General features: G+C 46.5%; 1 protein-coding gene across 1 annotated transcript in view; it reads left to right on the top strand.

Annotated features, from left to right (window-relative positions):
• PTPN6 (protein tyrosine phosphatase non-receptor type 6) overlaps positions 1–13,070 on the top strand; it is a 110,183-nt gene that overhangs the window by 62,828 nt on the left and 34,285 nt on the right. The window contains exon 6 of the mRNA XM_040361199.1: positions 830–943. Coding sequence (XP_040217133.1) covers positions 830–943 — 114 coding nt within the window. The remainder of the gene's footprint in view (positions 1–829; positions 944–13,070) is intronic.

Raw genomic sequence — 13,070 nt, 5'->3', positions numbered from 1 at the left:
TTTTTTATAAAAAATAAATAAAAAAAAGGGGGGTTGCCACCTGGGGCCCTAAAGTAAAAAAATAATAAAAAAAAAAACCCTTACAGGTGTACTGCCTGTACCCCCCTGATGGCCGCCCTGCTGGCAAGGGAATGGCTTTGATAACTCTAATGCCGCGTACACACGATCATTTTTTTCGGCATGAAAAAAACGTAGTTTTTCAAAAACGTCATTTAAAATGATGGTGTGTGGGCTTCACATTATTTTTCGGGTTCTGAAAAACGACAAAAAAAAAAAAAATTCGAGCATGCTGCATTTTTTTAATGTCGTTTTAAACTATGTCGTTTTTCGGGTTGTAAAAAATGATGGTGTGTGGGCTAAAACGACGTAAAAAACCCGCGCATGCTCAGAAGCAAGTTATGAGATGGGAGCGCTCGTTCTGGTAAAACTACTGTTCGTAATGGAGATCGCACATTCATCACGCTGTAACAGACAGAAAAGCGCGAATCGTCTTTTACTAACACGGAATCGGGTAAAGCCGCCCCAAGGGTGGCGCCATCCGCATGGAACCTCCCCTTTATAGTGCCGTCGTACGCGTTGTACGTCACTGCGCTTTGCTAGAGCATTTTTGAAAAACGATGGTGTGTGGGCAACGCGCCGTTTTAATGATGAAGTTGGGAAAACTTTGTTTTTTAGACATGCTAAAAAATGAGGGTGTGTCCGCGGCATCAGGTTTCTATACACAATTGCACCAGATATTGCTCCCCCCTCCCCCCCAATGTATTGCCTCTTTGGTGGTCTTTATGGATCTGTCTCACCCCCCTTCCCCCCTCTTTGTTTTCTTACACAGCCGTACTACTCTACCAGAGTCAATGCTGCCGACATAGAGAGCCGCATGAAACAACTGGACAAAAAGTCTGAAAAAGAGGAGGCGGCCAAAGCAGGATTCTGGGAGGAGTTTGATGTAAGTCTCACACCCGCCGCACTTACCGGAAATCGGTAAACAGAATTCTGATTGGTTGCTCTTTGTCCCTTACATTGGTGATCAGTGAGAAGAATGTCCCTTACATTGGTGATCAGTGAGAAGAATGTCCCTTACATTGGTGATCAGTGAGAAGAATGTCCCTTACATTGGTGATCAGTGAGAAGAATGTCCCTTACATTGGTGATCAGTGGGAAGAATGTCCCTTACATTGGTGATCAGTGAGAAGAATGTCCCTTACATTGGTGATCAGTGAGAAGAATGTCCCTTACATTGGTGATCAGTGAGAAGAATGTTCCTTACATTGGTGATCAGTGGGAAGAATGTTCCTTACATTGGTGATCAGTGAGAAGAATGTCCCTTACATTGGTGATCAGTGAGAAGAATGTCCCTTACATTGGTGATCAGTGGGAAGAATGTCCCTTACATTGGTGATCAGTGGGAAGAATGTCCCTTACATTGGTGATCAGTGAGAAGAATGTCCCTTACATTGGTGATCAGTGGGAAGAATGTTCCTTACATTGGTGATCAGTGAGAAGAATGTCCCTTACATTGGTGATCAGTGAGAAGAATGTCCCTTACATTGGTGATCAGTGGGAAGAATGTCCCTTACATTGGTGATCAGTGGGAAGAATGTCCCTTACATTGGTGATCAGTGAGAAGAATGTCCCTTACATTGGTGATCAGTGGGAAGAATGTCCCTTACATTGGTGATCAGTGGGAAGAATGTCCCTTACATTGGTGATCAGTGGGAAGAATGTCCCTTACATTGGTGATCAGTGGGAAGAATGTCCCTTACATTGGTGATCAGTGAGAAGAATGTCCCTTACATTGGTGATCAGTGAGAAGAATGTCCCTTACATTGGTGATCAGTGAGAAGAATGTCCCTTACATTGGTGATCAGTGAGAAGAATGTCCCTTACATTGGTGATCAGTGGGAAGAATGTCCCTTACATTGGTGATCAGTGGGAAGAATGTCCCTTACATTGGTGATCAGTGGGAAGAATGTCCCTTACATTGGTGATCAGTGAGAAGAATGTCCCTTACATTGGTGATCAGTGAGAAGAATGTCCCTTACATTGGGGATCAGTGAGAAGAATGTCCCTTACATTGGTGATCAGTGGGAAGAATGTTCCTTACATTGGTGATCAGTGGGAAGAATGTCCCTTACATTGGTGATCAGTGAGAAGAATGTTCCTTACATTGGTGATCAGTGAGAAGAATGTCCCTTACATTGGTGATCAGTGAGAAGAATGTCCCTTACATTGGTGATCAGTGAGAAGAATGTCCCTTACATTGGTGATCAGTGGGAAGAATGTCCCTTACATTGGTGATCAGTGGGAAGAATGTCCCTTACATTGGTGATCAGTGAGAAGAATGTCCCTTACATTGGTGATCAGTGAGAAGAATGTCCCTTACATTGGTGATCAGTGGGAAGAATGTCCCTTACATTGGTGATCAGTGGGAAGAATGTCCCTTACATTGGTGATCAGTGGGAAGAATGTCCCTTACATTGGTGATCAGTGGGAAGAATGTCCCTTACATTGGTGATCAGTGGGAAGAATGTCCCTTACATTGGTGATCAGTGGGAAGAATGTCCCTTACATTGGTGATCAGTGAGAAGAATGTCCCTTACATTGGTGATCAGTGAGAAGAATGTCCCTTACATTGGTGATCAGTGAGAAGAATGTCCCTTACATTGGTGATCAGTGAGAAGAATGTCCCTTACATTGGTGATCAGTGGGAAGAATGTCCCTTACATTGGTGATCAGTGGGAAGAATGTCCCTTACATTGGTGATCAGTGAGAAGAATGTTCCTTACATTGGTGATCAGTGAGAAGAATGTCCCTTACATTGGTGATCAGTGAGAAGAATGTTCCTTACATTGGTGATCAGTGAGAAGAATGTCCCTTACATTGGTGATCAGTGAGAAGAATGTTCCTTACATTGGTGATCAGTGGGAAGAATGTTCCTTACATTGGTGATCAGTGAGAAGAATGTCCCTTACATTGGTGATCAGTGGGAAGAATGTCCCTTACATTGGTGATCAGTGAGAAGAATGGTCCTTACATTGGTGATCAGTGAGAAGAATGTCCCTTACATTGGTGATCAGCGAGAAGAATGTCCCTTACATTGGTGATCAGTGGGAAGAATGTCCCTTACATTGGTGATCAGTGGGAAGAATGTTCCTTACATTGGTGATCAGTGAGAAGAATGTTCCTTACATTGGTGATCAGTGGGAAGAATGTTCCTTACATTGGTGATCAGTGGGAAGAATGTCCCTTACATTGGTGATCAGTGAGAAGAATGTTCCTTACATTGGTGATCAGTGGGAAGAATGTCCCTTACATTGGTGATCAGTGGGAAGAATGTTCCTTACATTGGTGATCAGTGGGAAGAATGTCCCTTACATTGGTGATCAGTGGGAAGAATGCCCCTTACATTGGTGATCAGTGAGAAGAATGTTCCTTACATTGGTGATCAGTGGGAAGAAGGAGGAGGACACACCCAAGGAGCTCTCTGAGAGAACCGACCTTTTTCAAGCCTGGGCCTTGCCTGCTAGCTTGGCCCAGGAATAATGCCTGATCCTGGGGGAGGCCCCGGGACGGATCCCCCTGATGATACGGAGCCTAGTGAGGAGGAGGTGGAGGATCTGTCTGTAGGTCCAGGCCCTGCTGTGGATGCGAATGTCTTCAGTCAGAAGAGCATTGATCGTTTTAGGGCGATTGGAAGAGCTGAAGAAAAACTTAAAATTTTGAAGGCTGAACACAAATCTTTCAAAATCAAGTATTTCCAGGCCTGGAGTAAAAATCGTTTGGCCATGAAGCCTGAGTTGCAGGAATTGGAGGAAAAGGTAAAGGAACAATCTTTATTATTGGAAAAGCTGAAAGATAAAAGTGGAGAAAAGTTTGATAATGAGAGGAGATTTGCCAGCCAGACAGCAAGTTCCAGGGACCAGCCTCAGATAATGGATGACGCGGGTCCATCTGCCTCTGCACCTCTCCCTCCATGTCAGGGCTTGGAATCGCCGACGGCAACCAGCCAGGGGGTTGAGAGTGGGCATGGCACCCTGAAATGTATCCAGGAGATGGAGTCACCCCTGAGAGGAAACAAGCCTGCTAATACAGAAGTCCCTGAAGCCAAGCCAGTACAGGTGGAGAAATCTCAGCACACCTCACTGTCTTCCGACATGTCTGCCCAACCTGCTGTGGTGGACGGTGTCCTGACTAAGGAGCAGAAAGTGAAGGCCTTGTGCAAAGCGCTGCCTGGAGTTTCTGCTGGGACCTGTAGTTCCTCTGTACAATGTATGCCTGTTACTAGCAATGAGATTGCCTCACCTGAGCCTCCCTGTGGTGGGGGAGGGGATCAGCATATTGCACCATGTGCAGTGGAAGAAGCAATGGAGGTTTCACCTGCTGCAGTGTCAGACCAGCCTGCACTATCCCCTGATGACAACCCTGTCCTGACAGAAGAGAACCGACCAGCTGAAGCTTCTACAAGCACAGCAGTGGGAACTGACACTGCTGGGAAGACTGCAGGAACTGTGAATATTCCAGCAAGTTCTAAGAATGACAGTAATGATAAAACAATGGATGTGGTGGGTGGTGAAGGGGTTAATACTGCTGGGAAAAATCAAAATGACATTCCTCCCCCTGCTCAGCAGAGGAAAGACTCACCGATTGTTCAGACCAAATCTGTGCAATCGATATCTGCTGCAAATGTGTCAGATGGTTCAAAACAAACCAATGGTTTATCTGCTGGGAGTTACGCGTCGGTTTTGGGGGGTCGCACCAAGGAGGGTGGGGGGAATGGTGCAAATGTTGGTGGTCACAATTTGGGGGGGTTTAGTGGGGGGATGGTTGGTGGGTATAAGCGGAGAAACGTGGTCCAGTTGAAGTGGGAGGGGGAGGGGACCCCACCAGTAAGGGGGAGGGTGGCAGAGTTGATCCTGGAAATGGGGTTCAAAGTCGCAGACATTTTTGCTTTGATTTGTCCCGTTGGGAGTTGGGAATTTGATTTATCCTTTGTAAAACCTGAGGGTCTGGATTTATTTTGGGAACGTTTTAGGGGGCGCAGGGACCTTCCGCAGTGGAATGGTTGGATGCCAAAGGTGGTTTCCAGGCAGCCTCTAATAAAATCAGTGACGATCCTTGTGCGTAATGAATCCATCCCAGAGGCTGATTTGTTAGTATGGTTACGCCGATATGGTGAGGTCCTCGCTCCACTGCGGAAGGTCCTTGATCAGCATGGGATATGGACAGGGGCCTGGACAGTGTCACTAAAATTGGGGGTGCAGGGAAATGTTGTTCAACATCTGCCCTGTTCAGCCTTTCTGGGGAGGGATAGGCTGACCATTTTTTACCAGGGTCAGCCTAAGGTGTGCAATAAATGTGGTGACAAGGGCCATTTTGCCTCCACCTGCACCCGCAAGAAATGCTCTTTGTGCCAGGAGCTTGGCCATTTGGCTAAAGACTGTACTGACATTCGGTGCAATTTGTGCCAAAAACTTGGTCACCCCTACAGTCAATGCCCGGAGGCATTACATAACCTGCCAGGGTTGGAGGCTGAGCTGCAGAGGCTGGATAAGGAGGATGAGGCCACTGAAACTCTTGTTGTCCATCCTGTGTCTGTGACACCTGTTTCTGTTCCCCCTAGTGATGTGGTCCCTGAGTCTGTCCCTCCTGTGTCTGTGACATCTGTTTCTGTTCCCCTTAGTGATGTGGTCCCTGAGTCTGTCCCTCCTGTGTCTGTGACATCTGTTTCTGTTCCCCTTAGTGATGTGGTCCCTGAGTCTGTCCCTTCTGTGTCTGTGACATCTGTTTCTGTTCCCCCTAGAGATGTGGTCCCTAAATCTGTCCCTCCTGTCCCTAGTCCATCTATTCGTAGATCCTCCAGACTGGCGGAGGCTGCTGGGGGGGCAGGTTTAGCGGATCTTCCCACTCAGCCTCCAGTCCCTGCCCCTCGGCAGCGCAAGCGTGGTCAGGGGAATGTGGGGGTGCTGGATGGGGGTGGGGCTGATGGAAGGGTGTCCATACCCCATGTTTCACATTCCATTGATGGGGATTCGGATGAGGAGGGGTGGGAGAAGATTAGGAGGAGGAAAAAAATGAAGAGAAAGACAAGAAAACCAGTCGTCTCTTCCTCAGAGTCGGATCAGGAGGGGTTCCCCTTGGTAACACCTTTAATGTGTTGTCAGGTGAAAAGATGTCTTTGTCTTCTTCTTTTTCATCTATGGATGAGTCACGTTGTTTGAAGAGAGCGGTTTCTGGTGATGAGAGTGTGGTGAAGGTCAAGAAACGACTACCCCAATCATCCTGATGGCAGTTCCCCCTCCGATAAAGGTGGCGACCATTAATGTCGCCAGCATTAAATCTGCAAGAGCTCGTGATATGGCCTTATTTTTGCTCAGTGAGTTTGATGCTGAGATTTTATTTTTGCAAGAGACCTGGCTCCATACTTTGGCCGATGTCCATCTGGCAAAAAGGGAGTGGAGATGCGGTCCCTCCTTTTGGTCTCTTGCGGCTGAGCCCTGCAGCGGAGTTGCGGTACTTTTTGAAACCGATATGGTAACGCGCCGGCGGGTAATTGAGGTAGAAGTAGGTAGATGTATGGTGTTGGACGTTTCTTAGAAGGGCTGCATGCATAATGGGTGCGGGTTTGTTTCTTGACCTTGCAGGTTTGTCTGGTGTAGTGGTGTGAGTTGTATTAAGATTTATTTTCCTGGTGATTACATAATTTTTGCTTTGCTGTAAAGTCTTTTGTTTGAGAGCAGATTTGCTATATTTATTTTCATTTATGTAAATATGTGTATATTTATGTATATCTTATAGGGATTTTATGCTTTTTGTTTGCAAGACTTTTAATAAACAAAATTGGGAAGAATGTCCCTTACATTGGTGATCAGTGAGAAGAATGTCCCTTACATTGGTGATCAGTGAGAAGAATGTTCCTTACATTGGTGATCAGTGAGAAGAATGTCCCTTACATTGGTGATCAGTGAGAAGAATGCTCCTTACATTGGTGATCAGTGAGAAGAATGTCCCTTACATTGGTGATCAGTGGGAAGAATGTCCCTTACATTGGTGATCAGTGAGAAGAATGTTCCTTACATTGGTGATCAGTGAGAAGAATGTTCCTTACATTGGGGATCAGTGAGAAGAATGTCCCTTACATTGGTGATCAGTGGGAAGAATGTTCCTTACATTGGTGATCAGTGAGAAGAATGTCCCTTACATTGGTGATCAGTGAGAAGAATGTCCCTTACATTGGTGATCAGTGAGAAGAATGTCCCTTACATTGGTGATCAGTGAGAAGAATGTCCCTTACATTGGTGATCAGTGAGAAGAATGTTCCTTACATTGGTGATCAGTGGGAAGAATGTCCCTTACATTGGTGATCAGTGAGAAGAATGTTCCTTACATTGGGGATCAGTGAGAAGAATGTCCCTTACATTGGTGATCAGTGGGAAGAATGTTCCTTACATTGGTGATCAGTGAGAAGAATGTTCCTTACATTGGGGATCAGTGAGAAGAATGTCCCTTACATTGGTGATCAGTGGGAAGAATGTTCCTTACATTGGTGATCAGTGAGAAGAATGTCCCTTACATTGGTGATCAGTGAGAAGAATGTCCCTTACATTGGTGATCAGTGAGAAGAATGTCCCTTACATTGGTGATCAGTGAGAAGAATGTTCCTTACATTGGTGATCAGTGAGAAGAATGTCCCTTACATTGGTGATCAGTGGGAAGAATGTTCCTTACATTGGTGATCAGTGAGAAGAATGTCCCTTACATTGGTGATCAGTGAGAAGAATGTCCCTTACATTGGTGATCAGTGAGAAGAATGTCCCTTACATTGGTGATCAGTGAGAAGAATGTCCCTTACATTGGTGATCAGTGAGAAGAATGTCCCTTACATTGGTGATCAGTGGGAAGAATGTCCCTTACATTGGTGATCAGTGAGAAGAATGTTCCTTACATTGGTGATCAGTGGGAAGAATGTCCCTTACATTGGTGATCAGTGAGAAGAATGTCCCTTACATTGGTGATCAGTGAGAAGAATGTTCCTTACATTGGTGATCAGTGAGAAGAATGTCCCTTACATTGGTGATCAGTGAGAAGAATGTCCCTTACATTGGTGATCAGTGGGAAGAATGTCCCTTACATTGGTGATCAGTGGGAAGAATGTCCCTTACATTGGTGATCAGTGAGAAGAATGTCCCTTACATTGGTGATCAGTGAGAAGAATGTCCCTTACATTGGTGATCAGTGGGAAGAATGTCCCTTACATTGGTGATCAGTGGGAAGAATGTCCCTTACATTGGTGATCAGTGAGAAGAATGTCCCTTACATTGGTGATCAGTGAGAAGAATGTTCCTTACATTGGTGATCAGTGAGAAGAATGTCCCTTACATTGGTGATCAGTGAGAAGAATGTCCCTTACATTGGTGATCAGTGAGAAGAATGTTCCTTACATTGGTGATCAGTGAGAAGAATGTCCCTTACATTGGTGATCAGCGAGAAGAATGTCCCTTACATTGGTGATCAGTGAGAAGAATGTCCCTTACATTGGTGATCAGTGGGAAGAATGTCCCTTACATTGGTGATCAGTGAGAAGAATGTCCCTTACATTGGTGATCAGTGAGAAGAATGTCCCTTACATTGGTGATCAGTGAGAAGAATGTTCCTTACATTGGTGATCAGTGGGAAGAATGTCCCTTACATTGGTGATCAGTGAGAAGAATGTCCCTTACATTGGTGATCAGTGGGAAGAATGTCCCTTACATTGGTGATCAGTGAGAAGAATGTCCCTTACATTGGTGATCAGTGGGAAGAATGTCCCTTACATTGGTGATCAGTGGGAAGAATGTCCCTTACATTGGTGATCAGTGAGAAGAATGTTCCTTACATTGGTGATCAGTGAGAAGAATGTTCCTTACATTGGTGATCAGTGGGAAGAATGTCCCTTACATTGGTGATCAGTGAGAAGAATGTTCCTTACATTGGTGATCAGTGAGAAGAATGTCCCTTACATTGGTGATCAGTGAGAAGAATGTTCCTTACATTGGTGATCCGTGAGAAGAATGTCCCTTACATTGGTGATCAGTGGGAAGAATGTCCCTTACATTGGTGATCAGTGAGAAGAATGTTCCTTACATTGGTGATCAGTGGGAAGAATGTCCCTTACATTGGTGATCAGTGAGAAGAATGTCCCTTACATTGGTGATCAGTGAGAAGAATGTTCCTTACATTGGTGATCAGTGAGAAGAATGTCCCTTACATTGGTGATCAGTGGGAAGAATGTCCCTTACATTGGTGATCAGTGGGAAGAATGTCCCTTACATTGGTGATCAGTGAGAAGAATGTCCCTTACATTGGTGATCAGTGAGAAGAATGTCCCTTACATTGGTGATCAGTGGGAAGAATGTCCCTTACATTGGTGATCAGTGAGAAGAATGTCCCTTACATTGGTGATCAGTGAGAAGAATGTCCCTTACATTGGTGATCAGTGGGAAGAATGTCCCTTACATTGGTGATCAGTGAGAAGAATGTCCCTTACATTGGTGATCAGTGAGAAGAATGTTCCTTACATTGGTGATCAGTGGGAAGAATGTCCCTTACATTGGTGATCAGTGAGAAGAATGTCCCTTACATTGGTGATCAGTGAGAAGAATGTCCCTTACATTGGTGATCAGTGGGAAGAATGTCCCTTACATTGGTGATCAGTGGGAAGAATGTCCCTTACATTGGTGATCAGTGAGAAGAATGTCCCTTACATTGGTGATCAGTGAGAAGAATGTCCCTTACATTGGTGATCAGTGGGAAGAATGTCCCTTACATTGGTGATCAGTGGGAAGAATGTCCCTTACATTGGTGATCAGTGAGAAGAATGTCCCTTACATTGGTGATCAGTGAGAAGAATGTCCCTTACATTGGTGATCAGTGGGAAGAAGGAGGAGGACACACCCTAGGAGCTCTCTGAGAGATCCAACCTTTTCCAAGCCTGGGCCTTGCCTGCTAGCTTGGCCCAGGAATAATGCCTGATCCTGGGGGAGGCCCCGGGACGGATCCCCCTGATGATACGGGGCCTAGTGAGGAGGAGGTGGAGGATCTGTCTGTAGATCCAGGCCCTGCTGTGGATGCAAATGTCTTCAGTCAGAAGACCATTGATCGTTTTAGGGCGATTGGAAGAGCTGAAGAAAAACTTAAAATTTTGAAGGCTGAACACAAATCCTTCAAAATCAAGTACTTCCAGGCCTGGAGTAAAAATCGTTTGGCCATGAAGCCTGAGTTGCAGGAATTGGAGGAAAAGGTAAAGGAACAATCTTTATTATTGGAAAAGCTGAAAGATAAAAGTGGAGAAAAGTTTGATAATGAGAGGAGATTTGCCAGCCAGACAGCAGTTTCCAGGGACCAGCCTCAGATAATGGATGACCGGGTCCCATCTGCCTCTGCACCTCTCCCTCCATGTCAGGGCTTGGAATCGCCGATGGCAACCAGCCAGGGGGTTGAGAGTGGGCATGGCACCCTGAAATGTATCCAGGAGATGGAGTCACCCCTGAGAGCAAACAAGCCTGCTAATACAGAAGTCCCTGAAGCCAAGCCAGTACACGTGGAGAAATCTCAGCACACCTCACTGTCTTCCGACATGTCTGCCCAACCTGCTGTGGTGGACGGTGTCCTGACTGAGGAGCAGAAAGGGAAGGCCTTGTGCAAAGCGCTGCCTGGAGTTTCTGCTGGGACCTGTAGTTCCTCTGTACAAGGTATGCCTGTTACCAGCAATGAGATTGCCTCACCTGAGCCTCCCTGTGGTGGGGGAGGGGATCAGCATATTGCACCATGTGCAGTGGAAGAAGCAATGGAGGTTTCACCTGTTGCAGTGTCAGACCAGCCTGCACTATCCCCTGATGACAACCCTGTCCTGACAGAAGAGAACCGACCAGCTGAAGCTTCTACAAGCACAGCAGTGGGAACTGACACTGCTGGGAAGACTGCAGGAACTGTGAATATTCCAGCAAGTTCTAAGAATGACAGTAATGATAAAACAATGGATGTGGTGGGTGGTGAAGGGGTTAATACTGCTGGGAAAAATCAAAATGACATTCCTCCCCCTGCTCAGCAGAGGAAAGACTCACCGATTGTTCAGACCAAATCTGTGCAATCGATATCTGCTGCAAATATGTCAGATGGTTCAAAACAAACAAATGTTTTATCTGCTGGGAGCTACGCGTCAGTTTTGGGGAATCGCACCAGGGAGGGTGGGGGGAATGGTGCAAATGTTGGTGGTCACAATTTGGGGGGGTTTAGTGGGGGGATGGTTGGTGGGTACAAGAGGAGAAATGTGGTCCAGTTGAAGTGGGAGGGGGAGGGGACCCCACCAGTAAGGGGGAGGGTGGCAGAGTTGATCCTGGAAATGGGGTTTAAAGTCGCTGACATTTTTGCTTTGATTTGTCCCGTTGGGAGTTGGGAATTTGATTTGTCCTTTGTAAAGCCTGAGGGTCTGGATTTATTTTGGGAACGTTTTAGGGGGCGCAGGGACCTTCCGCAGTGGAATGGTTGGATGCCAAAGGTGGTTTCCAGGCAGCCTCTAATAAAATCAGTGACGATCCTTGTGCGTAACGAATCCATCCCAGAGGCTGATTTGGTAGTATGGTTACGCCGCTATGGTGAAGTCCTCGCTCCACTGCGGAAGGTCCTTGATCAGCATGGGATATGGACAGGGGCCTGGACAGTGTCACTAAAATTGGGGGTGCAGGGAAATGTTGTTCAACATCTGCCCTGTTCAGCCTTTCTGGGGAGGGACAGGCTGACCATTTTTTACCAGGGTCAGCCTAAGGTGTGCAATAAATGTGGTGACAAGGGCCATTTTGCCTCCACCTGCACCCGCAAGAAATGTTCTTTGTGCCAGGAGCTTGGCCATTTGGCTAAAGACTGTACTGACATTCGGTGCAATTTGTGCCAAAAACTTGGTCACCCGTACAGTCAATGCCCGGAGGCATTACATAACCTGCCAGGGTTGGAGGCTGAGCTGCAGAGGCTGGATAAGGAGGATGAGGCCACTGAAACTCTTGTTGTCCCTCCTGTGTCTGTGACACCTGTTTCTGTTCCCCCTAGTGATGTGGTCCCTGAGATTGTCCCTTCTGTGTCTGTGACATCTGTTTCTGTTCCCCTTAGTGATGTGGTCCCTGAGTCTGTCCCTCCTGTGTCTGTGACATCTGTTTCTGTTCCCCTTAGTGATGTGGTCCCTGAGTCTGTCCCTCCTGTGTCTGTGACATCTGTTTCTGTTCCCCTTAGTGATGTGGTCCCTGAGTCTGTCCCTTCTGTGTCTGTGACATCTGTTTCTGTTCCCCTTAGTGATGTGGTCCCTGAGTCTGTCCCTTCTGTGTCTGTGACATCTGTTTCTGTTCCCCCTAGTGATGTGGTCCCTGAGTCTGTCCCTTCTGTGTCTGTGACATCTGTTTCTGTTCCCCCTAGAGATGTGGTCCCTAAATCTGTCCCTCCTGTCCCTAATCCATCTATTCGTAGATCCTCCAGACTGGCGGAGGCTGCTGGGGGGGCAGGTTTAGCGGATCTTCCCACTCAGCCTCCAGTCCCTGCCCCTCGGCAGCGCAAGCGTGGTCAGGGGAATGTGGGGGTGCTGGATGGGGGTGGGGCTGATGGAAGGGTGTCCATACCCCATGTTTCACATTCCATTGATGGGGATTCGGATGAGGAGGGGTGGGAGAAGATTAGGAGGAGGAAAAAAATGAAGAGAAAGACAAGAAAACCAGTCGTCTCTTCCTCAGAGTCGGATCCAGGAGGGGTTCCCCTTGGTAACACCTTTAATGTGTTGTCAGGTGAAAAGATGTCTTTGTCTTCTTCTTTTTCATCTATGGATGAGTCACGTAGTTTGAAGAGAGCGGTTTCTGATGATGAGAGTGTGGTGAAGGTCAAGAAACGACTACCCCAATCATCCTGATGGCAGTTCCCCCTCCGATAAAGGTGGCGACCATTAATGTCGCCAGCATTAAATCTGCAAGAGCTCGTGATATGGCCTTATTTTTGCTCAGTGAGTTTGATGCTGAGATTTTATTTTTGCAAGAGACCTGGCTCCATACTTTGGCCGATGT

The sequence above is a fragment of the Rana temporaria genome, chromosome 8 (assembly GCF_905171775.1).
Source record: "Rana temporaria chromosome 8, aRanTem1.1, whole genome shotgun sequence".
Classification (NCBI taxonomy): Eukaryota; Metazoa; Chordata; class Amphibia; order Anura; family Ranidae; genus Rana; species Rana temporaria.
Note: the sequence above shows the minus strand (reverse complement) of the source record. Positions and strands in the feature narration are given on the sequence as shown.